Genomic DNA, 20967 nt, shown 5'->3' with positions numbered 1-20967 from the left:
CTTCACAGTGCTAGAAACACTGTGATTGTCAGTGGATAGAGTCAGAAAAGGTTTTGTCTCTATGGAAGGGCCAAAAAGTAATGTCAACACTCACGGCTAATGGCAGGAGAAGCAGAGGCCATGAACTGGATACCCACCCATTCACTGAATAATTAGAAGTTTCCTATGCAGTGAGATTCCATAAGCTTAGGCTAGGTTGTCCTTCATTTCCTGAATATTTAACTTCTTCCTTATGACACTTTTACTCTAAATTCATCTCTCATATGTTGTTGTAACTGCGAAGGAAGAGAAACTATTTTGGGTTTTGCTTTTCGTATTTTTGAAGTTGGGTAATACATAAGGCAGAATATCCAGATGGGTTTCAGTCTAAGGTTTGCGTTTTAGGTTTATTTGAAGAATAAATGTATTCTCTTTATGTTTTGTCTGTCCTTAATCTAATGTGATAATGCAGGACACTGAGGAATAGTGGGGAGATGAGGCACAGTATTTGAATTCCTGGGCAGAAACTTGCTCTCCGTGTGGAAGGGTAGAGGTGGGCAGAAGAGAGGCTCAGAGGGCAAACTTGAGCCAGACTGCTGGGCTCGCACCTGGCTCCACCACTTTACTGGGCGTGCGACCTTGAGCTGTCTCTTGAGCTGTATCATGTGGATAGTAAGTTAGTACCTCACTGGGTTTTTGCAGCGATTCATGGATCAATAATATAAAGCCCTTTATTATTATGTACCAAGTAATGTTATCTCAAGACATAGTTGCCATAAGATAATAATGATAAATGTGAAAATGCTCTCAACAAGAGCCTTTTATTCATTCAGGGTTGTCAGTAATCTTATTTTATCTGTACTGTATCTTTAATTTGTGTAATTAATATCACCCATTGATAATACTGAAATATGAGGTGAGATGCTGATGTCCATATTCCGTAGACACATTTGATATCCAAATATTTTTAACAATATGAAACATTTAGATGTTATACTCACAATGTAATGGTTTTCCAATACTTAAATTCTAAATTTAGCTTAAGAGTTCCCAGTGAATTTTAAATGCCAAAAATCATACTGTTAAAGTTGTAGATAGAACTGATGACTAAAAACCAGATTTTTAGGAGGGATTTTGAAGATAAAAATCTAGCACATTTGCATGCCAGCAGATAGATGAAACATTGTTTTCTAATTACCAAGATAATTTGAAATGGTGAAGGGCCACATTATATCTTGCATATATTCTACATGACAAAACTGGCTGAAGTGGCAAAAAGCTATAATCTAAGGCAAAGAATAGAAAAGAGAAGATTGTGTACTGTTTTAAATTCCAGGAGTTTCAACATCTCTGCATGTTTTCTTTGCTTAAGTGGAAAGAGAGATTTATGGTAGCTGGTTTTAATTAGAAAGCATTTTATTTTAAGAGGTGGTATTTATTTCCACTTATTAATCTATGTTACCATAATATTTGTTTAGTAAAGTGTGAAATTTAGAAATGCAACTTATTATAATAAAATTTTACTAAAATCCTAACATAATTCCATTTTTTTTCTTTCTTCAGTTTGTTTAGGACTAAACAGTCTAATGTTTTTCTTTTTCATTGTTTTGGTTTGCTTTGTTTTGTTTTCTTTTGTTAGTCAATATCATCCTAAATGCTTCAGTCACCTAAGAGAGAAATTGTTGCAAGTAAGGAATGGGACTTCTGATTCTTTTAAACTTACCCCTTTAAAAGAAATATCAAAAAGCCCAAGATCTGTTCTTGTTTTCTTGTTCATGGATCCTGGTGCTGTATTTGATGCTTGTTATGTCAAGGATGCTGTGAGGTGTGTGTGTGTATGGCTAAGGGGCCCAGAGCAGGCAGAAGAGGTGAGTGTATGAGTCAGAGCTGAGTGGGAATTCTAGCCTGCCCCATGTTGTCATGGGTCTTTTGGCAATTCTTCCAATCTGAGTATTGCTTTTTTCTTCTGTGAGTTAACATAAAGTAATTATTATTTTGGCAGGTGTGACTTGAGTGTGTTATATGCACCAAGCTGTTGGCACATTTAATTATTTCATTCAACTTGAATTTGCTAGGACGGGCCTGTGGCTCTGCTCTTTCTTCTCAGTAGCCTGAATCCTAAGATCTCCCTGGGAGAGAAGAGGCAAACCACAGATGGGGTAAATGTGACCCATCTTGTAAGCTAGGTAAATATAGCCCCCTATTTGAGAGTGCCTTTCTTAAAACATATGACATGTGTTTCTTTGAGTCTACATGCATTTGCTTTTTAAAGTGATGTTCTGTGTTTGATTGATTTCTGAGGTAACAATGATACATGATGGTATGTTAAATGACAAAAGATGGTAGGGGGGGTGTCGTTATCAAGAAACACTGGAGAGCTGGATGGAAGCAGTTTTCATTTGGTGAGAAGATGTTCCGCATACTTACTTGCATTTACTTGAAATTCAGGCTCTATTGAGTTGGAACAACCTGAGATATGGAACCAGGATGTTGGACTAAATGAGAAGAAAAGCAGGAACCAAAAAGAAGGTGCCAGGAGAGCTTGAAACATTTAATCCATTCAGTCAAGGAACAACCCTCAGATTTTCTTAGAACCAAGAGACTCAGCTTTTTAAATTCAAGTCTAAAATTCATATTAAGACAATCAAGTGAGAGAAATCATGAGACAGGAAGAGCACACACAGGCTCTTTTTGGTAACCTTACCAACTTCCACAGCTTGCCATCTCCCCCTGCAGCTGTCTCCAACTCAAGGGCAGGTCTGGCAGGGCAGGTAGCTCCCTGCGCACTAGGTTGACACCTATGGCTAGAGGTTCATATGGGACCAAGCGAACAAGCAAGGAAACCTTGTCGGAATGCACTAGGCTTTATTTTCAAGGTTGACTTCTAGATTCTTAATCAGTGAGAGATTCAAATATCTCACCAATTAGCACACTGTACCTGCTTTGCTTCCCAGATTGTGCTGGGGCTGCCCAAGTAGACAGGATTGTCTGGTGCCAAACAGATAGTCTGGAGATCTTGCTCCTGGACATGGTCAGTGTCAATACCTCCTCTGGTCTGCAGGGCCCTGGAATGCTGTGGGATGCCTGTGAGGCCGGCCACCCTGCCCTGAGGCTTAACATTAATCGGAATAGGAGAAGGTGGTAGTGTAAATAAGACTGCAGTCCTTCTTAGTGGTGTGGGTGGACTGAAAAAACCTGATAACCTCTTGCTCTGCAAAATCCCAACAAGCATTCTTCACTTTTGAGTGTAGACTAGTTAAGATTTAAGATGTTTGCAGTTTTCATGAAATAGTATCAGGCAGTGCAGAGAAGGCTTTCAGTTCCTGGTGCTCACTGGATCAGAAATCTAGAGGCAACCCTATCTTTCCATCGTTTAAAAATTTGAACCTACATCAAAGTTATGGGATGACCAACAGTATGTCTAGAGTCCTTAGAGAAACAGTACTTTGAATATTTGTTAGGGGGTGGGGATTCACCAGTGTGTGGGTTGGTCTCTCTTAATTCTAGAATTTACCAAACTTTATTTGGTTTATTCCTTATCACTTTCTATTATTGCTTGTCTTCCTCCTGTTAGAATGAGCTCAAGTCTTTTATAGCATTATAAAATGTACCTGCTAGTTATTCGATTACTAAGCACCAACACCCTGCATTTACAAGATGTTTTATACTTTAGAAGTATTTCATGTTAGTATTTGGTTGCCTCAAGGCATGGGAAAATTGAGTATGATTTATTAACTGTCTTCTGCAGATAGGTCTTGAGGTCTGCTGGCTGAAGAACTTGTCCAGAATTACATAGCTGCCAATTTAGGCAAAGACACAGACTGAAATGTACATCTTCTGCCTCCACACAGAACAAGTCATTGGAAATTCTGAGTCTGGGAGTTATACACTGCATCTCCTTCCATTCTTAAGTCTCATGTTTAGTTTGGTTTTACTATTTCATTTATGCTCATATTCTGTTAGTTTCTCACTAGAGTGTCCTTGGCTGCTTTTTGTGTTGCTTCTTGATACACAACACTTGGTGCACTGCCTTGTGTTCTAATATCTGTGTGAGAAACAGCAATTTTTAACTTCCATAATTCTGCTTCGGAATTTACTTCTACCTAATCTCTGTAGTTGACTCTTCTTATCTTAACCTACTCAGAAGGATTTGCCTGATTGGATCTGGCCACTTATCCCTCTAATCTAATATTCGGTTTCCAGTAAAACCGTGCCAAGCCATTTCAGAGGAAAGCAGTGCTCTCTCCCTGACCAGGAATTAGGAAACCAAACCTTTGCTGTAACTCTGCATTTAGACCATGAGTAAGTTATTTAGGTTCCTGCTTTGGTGTGTGATGTCCCTGATTGTAGGAAACAGCAAGAAACTTCAAGTTGACTGTTTATTGGATATTTAATGTGGAGCCTTTGGATGTATCAACTTAATTATCTAGTATCCCATGTATTTTACCTAAGTAAAATACTTACTTTTTTTAAAAAAAGTTCTGAATTAACAACAAAACACCATTGTTGTCTGATTAAATATTTAAATGTGGTTTTGGTTACTTTCATAATTAAAATACAGTTCACATCGATTTTCTGCTGTTTTGACGTGACTGAGGCAAGTTATATAAATTTGGTTCTTGTAGAGTTTTGTTGGAGAATCATGGATCAACAATTATTTCAGTACTTCCTTTTTAGTGATTCCTAAGTCTGCATCAGCATTAATTGTGGAATTTTTTTAAATGCATATTCCAGGGCTTCATCCTAGAGAAATATGACTTTTCACCATGCAGAGCAAAAACTTCTGTTTATGAAGCTACCTATGTAATTCTGATGTCCAGACAACGGTGGGAACCATTTTTGGAAGGTTATGGGTGGTGGGGCTTCTGAGATGAGCAGTACAGACAAAGCTCATTTATTCAGCAGACATGCATGTTATGACAGCCTCTGTCTGGAGGTGCTCGTAAGAATTCCCCCATCACTCTGTGTTGTGTATACTCTACTAGGAGAGTGCAGTCTTATGACAGAAAGGAAGAGGGTCCTAAGTCAGCCCTGATCAGGCTTGTGTGGGAGGCGGGGAGATGTCTGGGGAAAGCTCCCTAGATAGAGGAAGGAGACTTAGTGTTCCTGCCTGGGGAGTAGTCAGAGTGTATGCTCTGACAATGGAAAATAGAGCAGAAAAGTAAGGAGCCACTAAGTGTTTGTTAGGCTGACATGATGACAGCAGCATTCATGGGATGTTGGTCCAAGAGAAGGATAGGGGCCTGGAGGCAGACGACTTCTCAGTATCTGGTGAGGTGATTAGAATTCGCACCAGGGCCCCAGAAGTGAAAAGAAAGATGGGAAGGGAAGATAAGGAGACACGTGGGACTTGATGTATGAGTAGATATGGGAAATGAAGAGGAGAAGTGAGTGGAAGGTTTCCACAGAGACCTGCTGGTCTCCCTGACTGAGACGGGGCTGTGCAATAGAGCTGGTGGACCAAGCATGATGAATTTTCCATGCCTTTGCTCCAGTGTGTAGCAGAATGCCTACACTTGGTGGACTTATTGGTTAAAATACTGATTTGGCTGCTTCCACAATGACTTACAAAAGATGGAAAGTTAATTTCCCTCTTCCATGGAAATGTCTGGCAGGTGATTGTTAGGGCTCTTCCACCATATTATCCAGGGATTCATTCCCAAGATCTTTTGTTGCCTCACTGCCCCCAGGTTATGTTCTGGTTGAGGATGGCTCACTTCCAGGAACTGTCTTCAAGCCTAAGGGAAGGAAAGAGGAGGTGGAGAGCAAGAAGGTTCCTTTGGAGGCTGAGTCTTATTGCCCCCTACCTCCCATCATCTATTACTGGGTCACACGGCTACACCTGTAGGAATGAAGTAAGCTGTGAAAAATGTTAAGTTAGCTGGCCAGCCCAATGCCCAGTTAAAGAAGTTCTGTTGCTAAAAAGATGAAGAGGATTTCGTGGCATTAAGTCTTATACACGGGACCTGGTTGAGTTTTGTTGAATGAATGTGCTTAGTATTCAGTCACATTGAGTTGAAGGAGGGAAGACCTGCACATAGAAGTGCCCAGGGGTAAAGATAGCACACAGTAGCTCAGAAATGTGAGCTCTCCATACAATATAAAGTGGGGAGGCCCTTTAAAAGGCTCTGGGTGTCCCTGTTAGACTATAAAGGAAATAAATTTTAAGAAAGTGAAGGGTCTTGGAGGATTTGGACATTGTTGGTATGACGTGGAAGGGAGAGAATCAGGAGAGTAATTGGAAAAGCAACTATCTAAATACACTGAAAAATATTGTTTCCTGAGGCAGGAAGAGAAATGGCAAAATGTGGAAAGGGTCAAAAGTTAGAGGAGAAAAATCAAAGATGTAGGGGCTGTGGGGTATGTGTGAGGGGAGAGGGCTGACTGTCCAGCAGGACGAGACAGTGAGCTGAGGTTTATAGCTTGCCAGCGGTAGGCTCCCTTCAGAGCAGGACATCATATGGCCAGTCTATAGAGGGAGTGTGATCCTGAAGGAAACTGCTCAGGAGACATGTCATAGAGAAAAGCTTCTAGTAAATGTATGGAAATAAGTCCATGAAACTGTTGGTAGCGGTTGTATTTGGGGGATGATATTATGATGGATTATTTCTACTATTTTGATGCAGAAATTAATATTTAAAGAAAAGAATCGGAATGTCTGATACCTTGAACTGGGTGATGTTTACATAGGTCAGAACTCATTGGGCTGCACACCAAGATTTGTGCATGTATTGTGTGTACCTCAATAAAATCAGTAAATCACAACAAGACCATAAAAAGCAAAAACAGAGAAGATCAGGTATGATTTCTATAAACGGCATAAAAAGATGATGCTTCAGTTTCTATAAATAACTTTATTTATGTTTGTTTTTGTAATCAGCCAGTAGAGTGAACCACATTTGATAGGAAAGTTCAAAACCAGTCTAAAAGGAAAGGATTTTGAAGATGTAGTGTTTTAATTCTCTGGTGTATGGCTGGGTGGTGGGAAGAAGAATCTCCCTAAACTCTGGGATCTCTTGTTCTGGCAGCTGTGTTACATCATCCCTCTAAGTATACTTCTGACTTGTTTGGCTTATACTGTCTAATAGGGAACAAATTTGGCATGCAGCTCTTTTTTTTTTTTTTTTTAAACTGACCCAGAAGTGAGGTCTGTGTAGCAGCTCAGGAACCTCTGACACAGACGCCACCCTTATCTTCCTTTAGTTTCTGAACTTAAATAAAAAGGAAATCTAGGTCCAAGAAAAATGGGTTTAGTAATTTGTCTGACGTTGTTAGATCTTACTGATGATGAAATGCAAGCTACATAGGCAATTGAAAATTTCTTAGTAGCCACATTAAAAAATTATTAAAAAGCAGTTTATGAGTGTTAGTGAATGCTAATAATATATTTAGTACAGAGTATATAAAATATTATCACTTGGAAAAAATCAAGGAGCTATTTTGCGTTCTCTTTAAAAAAAAAAGAAAGCCAAGTCTTTTAAGGCTGCTTAGTTGAAGTGCCCAATTTGCCACACGTGCTAGTTGGTCATTTTTGGAAGGCACAGTTCTGGAGAACTGATAAGTAATCTTTTGTTCTCTGCCCATTTTAATGTTGACGCTAGTCTATTGCTTGTAGGTCTACCATTAAGGAGTTCATTCAGGATTTCTCCCTAATTTTAACTGTGGGAGTGATATTGGCACTAGTGCCAAGAGGCATGTTTAGTAAATTAATATTACACTGCTCTACTCTTTGACTGTTAGGTGCTAACGCAAGTGAATGGGGACCTAGGAACCTTCCTTTGCTTCCCAAAGTGCTTGGCTTTCACTTGGACCTGAGATTACTTGATTATATGTAAAATCACTGGTGGGCAGATGTGTGAAGAGCAAAGTTTATCTCACCCTTAAAGTTTTCTTTCTGTAAGTTGATGCGGCTTCACTATCCACAGTTTACATTGTGATGTTTTGGGGACTATCATTTAAGGAAAATTGGTTTTGGCAGAGAAGAGGTGTTATTATCTTGTCACACTAAACTTAGGTGCTCCTTTGGAAAAACAAAACAAAACAAAACAAAACATATATAATATACATATATATATATTATACATCTTTTACTTCATGGCAGTGTTTGGGTTACCTCCTTACTCTTATTGTTTTAAAGAATTATTGAATCTTTGAAAAAAGATTAACATACATTTCTGAAGGAGTAAGTGATAATTCTTTTAAGTATTTAAAAAATTTTTTTACCCTTCAGTTCTTTTTTCTATAGCATATATTCAGAGGTAAAAAGGAATAGTTCACCTAAGGTGATCAAATTACTGCTTTTAATTTGTTTTTCTTTTAGGTAAAGGTTGTTGAATTACTCCTGAATGTGTTGTCCTACATCACTTTCCTTAGTTTCTTCACATTAAATTTTTTTCTTCTTATTTGTTTTAGAGGAATAATCTGTGATTTAGAAAGGTTTTGCCATTGGATATGAGGCCCTGCTGAGCACACTCTGTGGGCCAGAGGCAGCAAAGCAGAGTGGCCCTTCCCCCGGCCCACTGGGTCCCTCCGCCCCACCGCGTTCCGTCCTGGCTGTGGCCCTGAAGCTGTAGGGGAGGCATGGGGAGCTATGAGGAGGTTTGGAGTCTTCATTTTCATTCTGGCCCGGCTTCCGCAGGGCCTTGTCTCATCAGGCTGCCATAACAGAACACCACCAATGAGGCAGCTTATGAGCAATAGAGGTTTATTTCTTGGTTCTGGGAGGAGTCCAAGGCGAAGGCCCTGGCAGACTGAGTGTCTCCTGAGGGCTACTTCCTGGTCCACTGGTGGCTATCATTTTGCTGTGCCCGCCATGGCCGAAGGAATGAGGGGTCTCTCTGGGGTCTTTTTTGTAAGGGCACTAATTCCATTCATGGAGGTTCCACCCCTGGACCTAATCACCTCCCGTAGGCCCCACCTCCTAATACCATCACAGTGGGCATGAGGTTTCAACATACGAATTTTGGAGCATGCAGACTTTCAGTATCTAGCACCCGAGCACTGTCCTTTGTCCTGGGAAGTGCTTTGCACAAGTGCTTTTAAATCATCTTGGTGAAGGACCAGTTTTTAAACCCCTAATCCATTATCTTCTGATACTTTTGTGAAAGTATAACATGTGAATTACTAGGAAAGGGAAACTAGAGCCCACCCTATGCCCCGCCCTGCCACCCAAAAGACATACAGATCTAGATTCAACAAGATGAAACATTACTACATCACAGTGCTGTAACATTTGCTCTCAGTTTCTCTTCGTATTAATCTCTCAGTGGACAGGTAGCACTCTCGCTTGGAAGCAGCCTCTGGTCCATCCACATTTTGGGTAGGCAGCACTGTTTCACATCTGCAGCAACCCTCATAGCACCACTCTGTGAAGCATGTCCTGCATTTTACAGACCAGGACCCAAGGATATGCCTGGAGCTGGAATTCTGGCCTAGAGTTGCAGCTCACCCACGGGGGTCTCTGTGATTTTGGGAAAGGTGTCCTTTTCCCTGAGCTGGCTGGCTTCCCCCTTCCACTCTATATGCTTGTGGAGACCCCAAGCTGAACTGTTGTAGGATGTGGTCCTTTTGCATGTAGGGAGTGGGCAGTGGAAAGAAGAAGGGAGTGGAGATTGAGATTTGTCTCTTAGTTATTTTATTGTGCATTTTCACAGACTGGTGTTCGGTAACTCAAATTACCGAAAATTGCTAATTTTCAGTATTTCTAGTGTAAGCTGTACTCAAGCTTTTGAAGTACCTATTACTTTAATTACCATATCATGTTCTGGGACTCCCATTATTAGAAATTTCCACATACGGTAATCCAGGTAATGGGGGTTCAGGATAATACAGAAAAATTAATTATCTGTGTTAAAAAATGAAAAACATGTGTGCATACATGACCATTATTTTTACTGTCTCTATCATCACACTTCTGTGGGTTCTCAGTACTGGCTTAGTTTATAAATAAAGTGAAGAAATAAAAAAAAATAGGGCCAGTGGAAGAAGACCGAGGATATTTCCTTGATGCAGTAGTTGTTCAGACCAATAATTAATGTTAATTTTAAACACATGTCCAGTTATACAGCCCAATTATTTTAATTATATTAGGCTCCTGAAAGTTTGAACTGGGGCCATATGTGTGGTTTAATTCTCTCGCATGGCCTTCTGTTGCACCTGGTCAAAATAAATGTGTCATTGATCATGTAGAGTGCCTGGGAGCAGAATTTAAAGGTAGAAATCATTTGCAATGACTGAAAAACTACTCTGAACTAATAGGGGTTTAGATTTCTCAGGAAATTACATGGCAGGAAGGAAAGATTATTAATTCTTTTGTAGAAGTAAACTCGATAATGAAAAGTTGACTTATTTTGTTTTTGAGAAAACATTTAAAATGCTTTGCTCAGTATTTACCTTCTTACAAGCTATTGTTATTGCAATGAATACACTGCTAGGTCTATTTCTGAGTGTCAAGTGCATTGTCATGCTGAATATCCACTATGGCTTTTTGAAGTTGATGCTGCTATTTTTTTTTTAGATGAGGAAACTGAAGCTTTAGAATGGAGTCATTTTTCCAGAAAGTCCCACCAGACCTAGGAATCAGAATTTGCATTTATAAAGATCCGGGATGATTAATGTACATATTAATGTTTGAGAATTACTGCTTTATTTTACACAGTCCATGTTCATAATCCCTACGCAGTCCCTCCTCTCAGGGGAGTCTAAGATAAAAACTTTTTTAAGAGTATTGGTTGAATCTAATGTCGATTTAGATAGATTCAAAATAATTCTCTTTTCTGGTTATATGTACTAATTTTGTAGATTTCATATTGGTTAATTCTGCATTTTACGTTTTTCAGCTAAGTGTTTTGAGATTATCTTGTAAGGATCAACTCTTTCCATTGTATCTCTGGTTACTGGATTCTAAGAATGTTCTAGTTTGATAGCTTCAGGTTCTTGTTATCCAGGGTGTTTTAAAAAAAGGATAAATAATGACCGTGGTTCTTAACGTAAATGTTCAGTCACTCTACGGAACTGTGGAGGATCCTTTTAGACATCTGCCCTTTCCTGTATATATGCCTTCTGGCATGTGATAGATAATTATTATTCCTACCTATGATCTTAGGCATTAAAATGTAAAATACAGTTTGTAATTAAGTTCATTTGAATTATAACAGGAAAAGCAAGTTTCAGGTATAAACTGTGAGGCAGCCCCTGTGACCTTTTAAAAGACTAATACTGGAACACAAGCCATTTAGGTTTACAAAACAAGGGAGTGACATGTAACTATTGGCACTTTTAAGCATGTTAGTTGGAAGTCACTTTGGAGAATGGACAGGAAGAGATGAGGCTCATCAGTGATTCTGCAATCACTTGGAAGGCTTTTAAAAATGCAGATGGATGTTTTCTCTGTCCTGATTTTCTGCTTAGTAGGTTTCCAGGGCCCAAGATGTTTCATTTGTAAGTTCCCTGGTGATGATGATACGTGCTGATCCAGGCAATGCTGTTTGAGAGCCACTGGACTAGATTTTGGCAGACCAGTTAGAAATCTGTTGCACTAATCTGTGAAAGATATAATATAGAAGTAAATGCTGACAAAAGAGTTTAGGAGGAGGTGGAATCCAAAGGTAGGGAGGAACCACAATTGACAGGACTTGTTACCAGAGTAGGTTATGTGGGCAGAGGAGAGGTTGGCATGGAGATTGCTGACTTTGGTAGGTGGATGGAAGACAGAGGTGCCATTGTCTCAACATACATCGTACAAGAGGACAAGCTGGACAGGTTTTGGGGGCAGAACTGATGACGAGCTTGGCTTTAGACATGTAAAGTGGAGATTTATGTGGGTGATTTAAGTGGAGATGTTTGTTCAGAAAGAGGGATACTATGGATTTGAAGATGTAGATGAAAGGATGCAGTTATAAGTGTAGGCATGTATGTTTACAGAAGGCAAATTTAGATCATAAGGTGAAGAAAACTTGGAGGACAGAACTCTGGAAAATGGTCATTTTAAGGTGAAATCAGAATAATTCACCTTACAAAGGCGTGAGAAGGACTGGCAGGAGCCCAGGAGAGTTCCTTTAAGGGCGTGATCGACATGTCACACTGCAAGAGAGTCAGATGACACATGGATTCAGATGTGCCCATTGTATTTAGGAACCAGTAGATAGGAAACCTTAGTAAAATAGTTTTGTCAGATAGTCCACGTTGCATTTATCTTAGGTTAGAAAGTGTCTAATAAGACAGAATACCTGCCTTCTGTTTTTCTGACACTATGTTTCTATCCTTTCACCTCTGAGGAGGATAACATTATTGATAGAAATACTTGACATATAAATGGATCCATATTCAAGTTCTAAGCTATTTTTTAGCTACAATCTAATAAAATGTTTAAGGGGCACATTACAAATAAAAATCTGTATATTGTTTTGTCTTTGGAGGAAGCATTATCAAGTTTACTTCTACAAAAGAATTGAGGGGTATTATCCCTTCCTTGGGATACTCTCAGAAATGACTGGAGGTTTTGTGATTGGTCCTTCTGAGAGTATTTTGTTGCATTCTCCACCCCATCTCTGCTGGGAACCAAGAATGCTATTTTTGCTATTAAGAATATTGTCTTACTCTTGGACTTAATGTGACAGCTGGCCACAATTATTTTATTAGTTTCCTGGTTGACCCAATTTAAACCCAAAAGAAAGACAAGGTCAACAGATGTGAGAGCTGTTAGGGAAGCCTTCACTTCTGCTAGTTTGACTCTAACCTTTTTGCCTTTTCCTCCAGTGTTTTTCTAAGCAGATTTATAACAAAACCCTGAGAATAAATAGACATTGCTATCCTTCACAAAATTGGGACATGGGATAATAGTGTCATCAGCAGGATTTATCAGTGGTGTGTTGGTGTCTGGAAAACATAGTTTAAACATGTCTGTTCAATAGCAGCATGCCCACCTCTGCCTTAGGAAGCTCCTGATGGACTGTGTGGACTAACTGACTCTTCAGGACACTCTGAAAAGCTGGGTTTAAGATTGAGCCAGCAAAGCCCTTTGGACTTGATGATATCCCACTATCAAACAGTTGGAAAATTTCCCCATAAATGGAGGCTAAATGCAGAATGGTAGGGACTGCTAGGAAAATAGTGAGCTTTCTAAAAGACCTGAATAAAAGCACATTTTATACTTTGTGGTCAAACTGATGTGATCTGTAAGATTCTCTGTGTTTGCACGTTGCCTTTACTTTTGGACCAGTGTTTCAAGGCTCTGCATTAAAAAAAGGAACCCTTTTTAAACTCAGGCTGCAAATTATTAAATATGTAATTGTTATTTCACAGAGACTAGATGAATTTTCTAAGCTATTAGAAATTCTACTTGTTGGCACATCAACATCAGGCTCTTGAAAGACTGGCAAAGAGTAAGGCATTGGGGCTGATGGGGGATGCTGCAGAAAGTGTGGTTTTTGATGTCTGATATGACACTCAAGCTCTTTTCAGATCATTTTTGAGTACTTTAAATAATGACTTCAAGTTATTTTTTTCCTCACTTAGGATTAAAAAGAACATGCTATTAAACATATCATTGGAGTGCAAATTAACATTTCCCCCTTTTCCTTTCTTTCTTGAGCAGGTTGTCAAGTTATTAAGCAACAAAAGATCACAAGCTGTTGGAATATTAATGTCCAGCCTTCACTTAGATATGAAAGACATACAACATGGTAAGTATAAAAGTAAAAATTCAACTCTGCTGAAATTTGGGCTGAAGGATGTGATGTTCGGTGGTAAAGTTATTTCAGGCTTGGAGTTTCTGTTTATATTGAGATTTGTATGTATCCTGTACATGGTAACAAACTTTCTCCCATGGTTGTTTCCTGGAGGGTTATAATTACTGGTAATTTGGCTTTTGTATTATTTCCATATCTTGCTAAGAGCCTAATTCTCAAGGAATGTATTTAGTCTGCATTAATAAATAATTTTTAATTCATAAGAAGTACTAGTCCCACTGCCCTGTACTAAGTAGACTCTATTGAGGTATTTACTTCTGAATGCCATGCTCACAGAGTGACTGGTAAACATTGTGAGAGCCGGGTAGTGGGGCATGGCTTAGGCATCAGAAATACCTGGAGAAGATACTCCACAGGAGAGAAAAATACATTGTGACTTGAGCCTCAAGTATTTGATGAGTGAATATAAATAAGACAAAGTAAACCTAAAATTTTCTAACAGATTGGCTTCAAACAGTGTAGGAATTACAGGAAAGCTTGTTTTGGTTGTTTTAAGAATATTCTCAAGATTAGAGATGTCAAAGGGTAGCTTGGATGGTCATCTATAGTGATTAAATGAAAACTCAAAACTGTTCAAGAGGCTGAATGGTCATTTGTCTCAGATGTCTTTAAAGCACTGGATGCCCGAAAAGCATGCTGTCAGTCCTGTTCTGAGACACTGAGATGCTGAAAGAATGGAAAGCGAATTTATTATGTATGACTTTTTAGGGTGTAAAACTGGTCCCTCTTCTTTCAATGATTTGGGAACATGAAAATATAAACCCATGGGCTTTTCTACACATAGAGGGATTTAATTATCTTTTCTAATAACCATCAAAGGTAGTTTCAAATTATTCTTGCCCATTTATATTATTGTTGGCAATCCAGACATATGGAAGCAGTAATTTTATTGTTTATGTTCTTTTAATTTATATCTTTAACCAAGCTTATAAAGTATTTTCTGTGTTTGGAATTATGGTGATTTTTAACATTTTCTAAGTGGCTTTAATACATGAATTGACCCCTACAATTGACAGGTATGTTTATGCCATGTCTTCCTATCACATTTATGCTGATATGAATTAAATTTATATTCAGAATGTCCCTTAAGCTGTCCAGAGCTTTAGAATAGATTTAAAGCAGATTGAATTATCCAGCAAAATGCCAGCTTACCTATTAAAGAAATGTGGTTTCAAGTATAGCACAGACCTTGTAAATCATGAAAATATTTAACTGGCTTTCTAGCTTACCTCTTTATGAATGTGGATTCTGTGTGTTAGGCTTAAAAATATTGTGTGGAATAATTCATAAATAGCACATGCTTGGTTATACCCTGTCGATGAGTAACTCTTAATCACAACTTAAGTTTTTATTAAACTGTTTTGATGGTGAGGAGACTTCCTCAAACTGAAGCTTTGGGGGTAGTAGTCATAGAACAGGACATCAAGCCTGGCGCCAAGGAGTACTTGGCGTTTCTAAAGCTGGCAGATGTAGCCCAGTTAAGTCATAGGATGAAATCTGAAAATAATGATACGGTCTTTTCCTTCAGTCAAATATGCAGCCCGGATTGAGTTAATAATGAGAACCTCATGAACAAAGGAGTCCGCCTAACATCTGTGTCTGTGGTGAAGCCAGCAAGAGTTCATTGAAAATTTGCTAGCTTAACATGCCATGCTAACAATAACATGGCATGAACGTCAGTAGTTGAAGGGTCACACAAAATTATGCATAAACTTTATCCTATTAGGATGTGAAGTGATTGCTTGAGTCGCCTTGAAACCCTGCATGTTGTTTTCTAAAAAAAAGTCCACCTTAAAACCCGAAGAAGCATATAGTATGCCTTGCAGTGAATGAAGTCCTGGTCTGCCTCAGTGTGTTGCCTGCAACTGTGATTTACCTAAATTGCTTATAGCCTCTAGGGTAAACTTGACTTGTATCAGGACATGCCTTTACTGAGAAATCCACAGAAGCATAAACATCGATTTTGGATGTAGAAGCAGCCACAAAATTTATCCAGACCTCTGGGGTCGTGTTATGGAAGAACAAACTAATCCTTGCTTAGTGGTCAGGTTTCCTGCTCAAGGCCACGGAGCATGTTACTGGGACAGACCGAACTTACAGCCAGTCCTCTTCACTGCCTGTGTTCTTCTCATACCAATGTGCACCCCCTCCAAGATTGTGCTGTTCCTGAAACCAGCTTCTGTGTATTGAAAACAGAGTATATGTAATATTGTCAAAAAAACAAACAAACAGAAATCACTTCCTCTTCTTCCTCATCAAACTTTAGAAAAATGTAAAGTTGAGTTTACTTTGTAATATTCCCATTTTAAAATTCTGTGTTGGAGGAATTGATGTGGAAGGTTTGGGTTATAGGTGCCAAAAGTCTAGTCATGGCCTTGCCACCATATCCACTGGGCACCATGTCATGCTCGGACTGGAGGGTGAACAAACACAGGTTACTTCCCGGAGAAGCACATGTAGGTCCCTGGGTGTCACATAGAGTCAAAGGGCAGAGAGCGGAGATGGGATCGGTTTCTTGACTAAGTTTACTATGTGGCAATACAGATGAGTCGGTCCTAAATAATTAAATGTGCATGCATATGTGTGTAAAGGTTACAGTAAAGGTCTGGGCTTCTGGAATGCAGCTGTGAATATGTATGGTAACTAACCTGCAGGTTACAATAATTTTTCCCTGGGAAGGATGAAACTATGGTGTGCCATCTCTGAAAAAATTCACTTCCATGGTTTAGAATAATCTAAAGCCTAGGATGAAGGTACCTTTCAGAGAGGATTGCTGGTGTGGACTAGGGCTGGGGGCACTGTGGGTTTAAGATCCACTTAAATCAAACTGAGGCAGCCCCTTAGGCTGTGCTCACTGCTCACCCACAGCAGGACAGCTCTGTTCTCTGGGTTTATAGCCCTTAGAGTCCTAATTGTTAAGAGTCTAGAATCTGCACTTTGGGCATGCCCTGAGAGTTTTGTATTTGGTCCATGGCCCCAGGAAGTTGTCAACAGAAAATTCAGATTTGTTGAAATAGGTGCATACCCGAAAGGCTAAAGAAGTTTCTGAGCTGGCTGATTTTTCTGCATGGCTTCTTCTCTTGTTCAGCCTGGTAATTCCTATCTCATCAGCTCTCTGATGCCTTTAAGATAATATTATGAATATATTTTATCCAGCATTTTGAATTATTCTCAGTGGGAGGATTGATTCAAATCATCTAGCCTATTAGTCCCAGAGAGTGGTATTAGGAGAGTATCTGAGAATGTTGTAGTTTAGTTTTGTGAAAACAGAATTTTCTATGCAACAACATTCCATCCATGTTTCAGGCATCATGTGGTATTCACAACTCTCAAATCCATTTTGGTAGCTAATAGTAGTAGCTGCAAAAGAATTTCAAATTTCCTAAGACTCAGCTGTAACCTCCATAGTGTCCCTACTAGGTAGAGTAGCCACATAATTTATCATCTAAACTGGGACCTTTGAGAGTGGAAGGGGTGCAATTAATAATATTTCCTGCATAACAGGTGTGAAGTGGGCATTCTCAGGCATGCCCGTAGGAGGAGAGCTCTATTGCCAGGTCAAGCAGAAGCATGGTTCTGACGTAATTCTCCATTATATGTAGACATTTATTAAACAAGTATTTATTGGCCAGCAAGAACTGAACAGTTTGGAAAGCCTGCTTTGTAAACCTGAAGCTGTCCAGCTCTCTGTCCTTATAGCTACTTTCACTGATATTTTGTCTGAAAGGTTAGCTCCAGACTGGTGCAAACAGACCCCAGGGGTACAGGTCTGTTGCCCTTATAGTTTGCTCCAGGCAACTAGAAATGTAACTCAGCCAGTGGCTATTCCCAGAACTATTTAGGGAGTAAGCCCCAGGCAGCCTTCTTAAAGATCTAGGCTGTAGACCCCATTAGGAATGGGCAGGGGTGGATGGAGCCTCTCTCAGAGATTTTGGTTAATCCACATCTTGTATCATAGTTCCACTATAATGAATGCCCCTTTCAGATATTAATATGCTAATTAGCAAAGACACAGCTACTGGTCTCCATAGGGATAACTGAAGGCTTGCTAGCTGCCTCTGGCCTCTGGCCTTCTTAACACCACGCTGGCCCACCATCCATCCCTGAGCTGTGGGCCAGCTGACTGCCCTGGAGTTGAAGCTTTCAGTGGCTTATATACACTGTTACATTCCCTCAGTACGCATATTTTAAAATAGATTGCAGATACTGTAGCCAGGAATACCTAAGAGGTATGTAATTATCCCTCCCACCAAAATAAGTTTCATGATCCTCCCAGGTTGGCCAGACCAGAGTATCAGTAGTTCGCCCTTCTTTCCTTTCAATGTCCATCCTGTCTAAACCTACTGGTATTGTGGAACTGTTGGGCAATGAATACTAAATGTCTTTTTTGAAATTTCTATCCTGTTTAAACATGATTTATCAAAACCATGTGTCCTGAAATTAAATGAGATAATTATTTATCAGAAATATAGTTGATATGGTCCATGAAACCATAGTTATTTTTATTTTGTGGTCTCTAAGCCTAATGATTGCTTTTTTCAAACACTTCTTTATTTAAAAGAATATAGTTAAGGATCCCTTACAAGGACAAGAGCATGCTATTAGATTTTAATTGGATATTCCAGTGAAGTCTGTTGGTTTCTGACTCCATCCTGGAACCATCTTCATGTTGATGCCCTTGTGATGTCTGTCATCGCCCTCCCTGCCCAGGACTCAGAACCGAGAAGGTGTATCCTGATGATTGTGTAGGAAGAAATTACCTAGGGTTGTGGGTTCTTAAAAAGAGAATTACTTTTGATAAACAGGATACATATGCTAAGCTCCTTCATAATCAATTCTTTTTCCTAGTACCCTAAGAGATGGAATTAAATATTGGCTTGAATTTTTAGCTCTCCCTCTTAACCTCTTCTTTCTACTATTATTGCTAATAGTTGTGTAAAAGCCACACAAGGGGAGTTAATTTCTACTGTAAAGTGGAGGGAATTGAAACTTACAGATTGACTGCCTGGAGGCTTCACCCTATTAAGACCAAAAAAGCATCTGGTTCCTTTGACTCCTAGTTCAGTGCTCTCTGCAGTGTGCTTCAGGATGAGGACCTGTGTTACATAATAAAATAAGAATACGCAAAACATATGTAAAAACAGATCTGGCTGAAGGGCATCACACTTTTGGTTACCAGTCGTTTTATTTTTTTTTGTAGTTGAAACATTGGAAAAAATATATTTAGCAAATTTCATCAATTGCTTTAAGTGTCAGTTCATATGAATTCCCCAGTTGGCTCCTTGACTCTGCTCCTTAGAGAAATTAAGCAGATATTTTTCACATCTGTGATTTAAATGGAGAAAAGTATCTTAAAGAAAATGATTAATTAGTGTTGCTTGTTCCTGGTTGAACCAAGCAAAGGTAAAACAAAAGTTCTATAGGAAGAGTAACCTGGGCTAAGCCTATGAATTAACAAGAGCAGACTGTGATCACTTGTAATGACACTGTGATGCTAGCGCGTGGGGTGTCCGGTGCCTCTCTTCGAGCTGTCAGTTAGTTGCTCAGAGGGTGTAGAGGAAAATACAGTATATCCCCCTGGCACATGCTTAGAGATGCTTGCTTTCATTCTGTCCTCGGGGAGCATAATCTATATTCTTTATGTTTCTCTACCATCTATACCCTAGGTTTTCTCTCTACTTTGAAAGTATTTAGTGCATTTAGCTGTGATTGACAGGATAGGTTCTGAGGTTGGGCTGCTTGGATTTTGTACTGAACTCAGTGTTTGTGCCCCCCACCCCCAAGTTCATCATTTGAAGCCCTCATCCCCAATGTGATAATATTGACTATCAGGCCATTGGGAGATAATTAAGTTTAAATTAAGTCCTGATGGTGAGCCGGGATTAGCATCCTTCTAGGAGAGCAGGACAAAGCCTAGAGCTCTCTGAAAGCCAGGAACAGAGTCCTTACCAGCCTCCAGAACCATGAGAACCAACTCCTGTTTCTCAAGCCACCCAGTCTATGATTTTTGTTACAGCAACTCAAGGTGACAAAGGCAGATGGAATCTCAGCCTGGCCACTGGGCAGCTAAGTAGACCTGGGCAGCTCCCTTCATATCTCTGTTCCTTAGTTTCCTCATTAATACAAAGAGCTGTTAAATGAGTTATTTCCTGTGCATATACAGAACACATTAAGTACTCCATCAATATTTGTTGTCTTACTGTTCTACATTTCTCAGAAAATGAGCTGTGTTTAAAGGCTCTGGAAGCATTTGAAACTCAGCCTGGCCAACCAGTGAAGAGAGAGAACGGAAAGGTTCCTTCTGCCTCTGTTACTGCAAAGGGGTTCCATTGCATGAGGCGGTGGAGGCAGTGGGAGGCAGATGCTGCTCCTCCTGATGGAGTTTGAGATTCGACGTAAGGGGGGAAAAGGGAGTTAAGTTCAAGGGGAGCCTTGTGGAGGCAGACTGGGTTGTTCTGTAGCTTGGTTTTCCACCAGTGTTACTGAAATGCTGAATTAGTCCTGGGCTGTGTCCGTTTCTGTTTTCTGAGTGGAGATAAATAGACTTATTTATATTAGCAGCTCTTAGAAGTTGAGCATGGCTACATCTTTAGACTATGCTTTATCTGCAAGGAGAGCAATTTGTTTTGGAAACTTGAAAGGCTGGGGTCTCCCATAATTGTGTGGTTTCTTAATCGTTGTCTCTGTGTGTTCTGAGTCAGCCACATTCCACATTTATCACTCTTGGCTCGGGGTGGCATGGGAAGGTAGTGGTAGAAAGGAGTTTGGCTTTGTTCGTGAAATGACTCTTAGTAAGGCACATGAGTAGAATCTAAGTAGAGATATGGACAGATGCTTCTGTTTCTCACTTTGATGCATTGTTTTCCTGACAGTGAAACTAGTTTCTAGCCAAGCATAAGAACACTTCTTTAAAGATCTGGAAACACCCGTTCTGACATGTAGGAACTTTGAAAGATGTTTTATGGTGCGTCTCGTCCCATGCGTCCTGATAGCCTACACGTGGAACTGTTCTTTTACCCAGTTAGTTGGGCTGCCACTGAATAATGTTTTTCTTATGAAATTTTTTGCCAAACAAGCGGTAGATTACAAACTCCAGGTCTTTTTCATAGAGTTTCTGGTTTCATTCTTGGAGACACAGGCTTTTTCACTCACCTATTAGTTACCGTAAGAAAGTTTATCCATAATCATTTGTTTATTTTTGTAATATTCTTAAAAACTGTGCTCAGTGTAGGCAATGTTG

At 39.6% G+C, this 20967-nt stretch overlaps 1 protein-coding gene across 2 annotated transcripts in view; it reads left to right on the top strand.

The window, feature by feature from the left end:
- The window catches only part of FMN2 (formin 2), a 326516-nt gene that overhangs the window by 115156 nt on the left and 190393 nt on the right, over positions 1-20967 (top strand). For both annotated transcript variants that reach the window (XM_036918446.2, XM_057507879.1), the window contains exon 7: positions 13574-13661. In XM_036918446.2, coding sequence (XP_036774341.2) covers positions 13574-13661 — 88 coding nt within the window. The remainder of the gene's footprint in view (positions 1-13573; positions 13662-20967) is intronic.

This window comes from Manis pentadactyla, chromosome 9 (genome assembly GCF_030020395.1).
Source record: "Manis pentadactyla isolate mManPen7 chromosome 9, mManPen7.hap1, whole genome shotgun sequence".
Taxonomy (NCBI): Eukaryota; Metazoa; Chordata; class Mammalia; order Pholidota; family Manidae; genus Manis; species Manis pentadactyla.
This window is presented reverse-complemented; position numbering and strand designations above follow the sequence as displayed.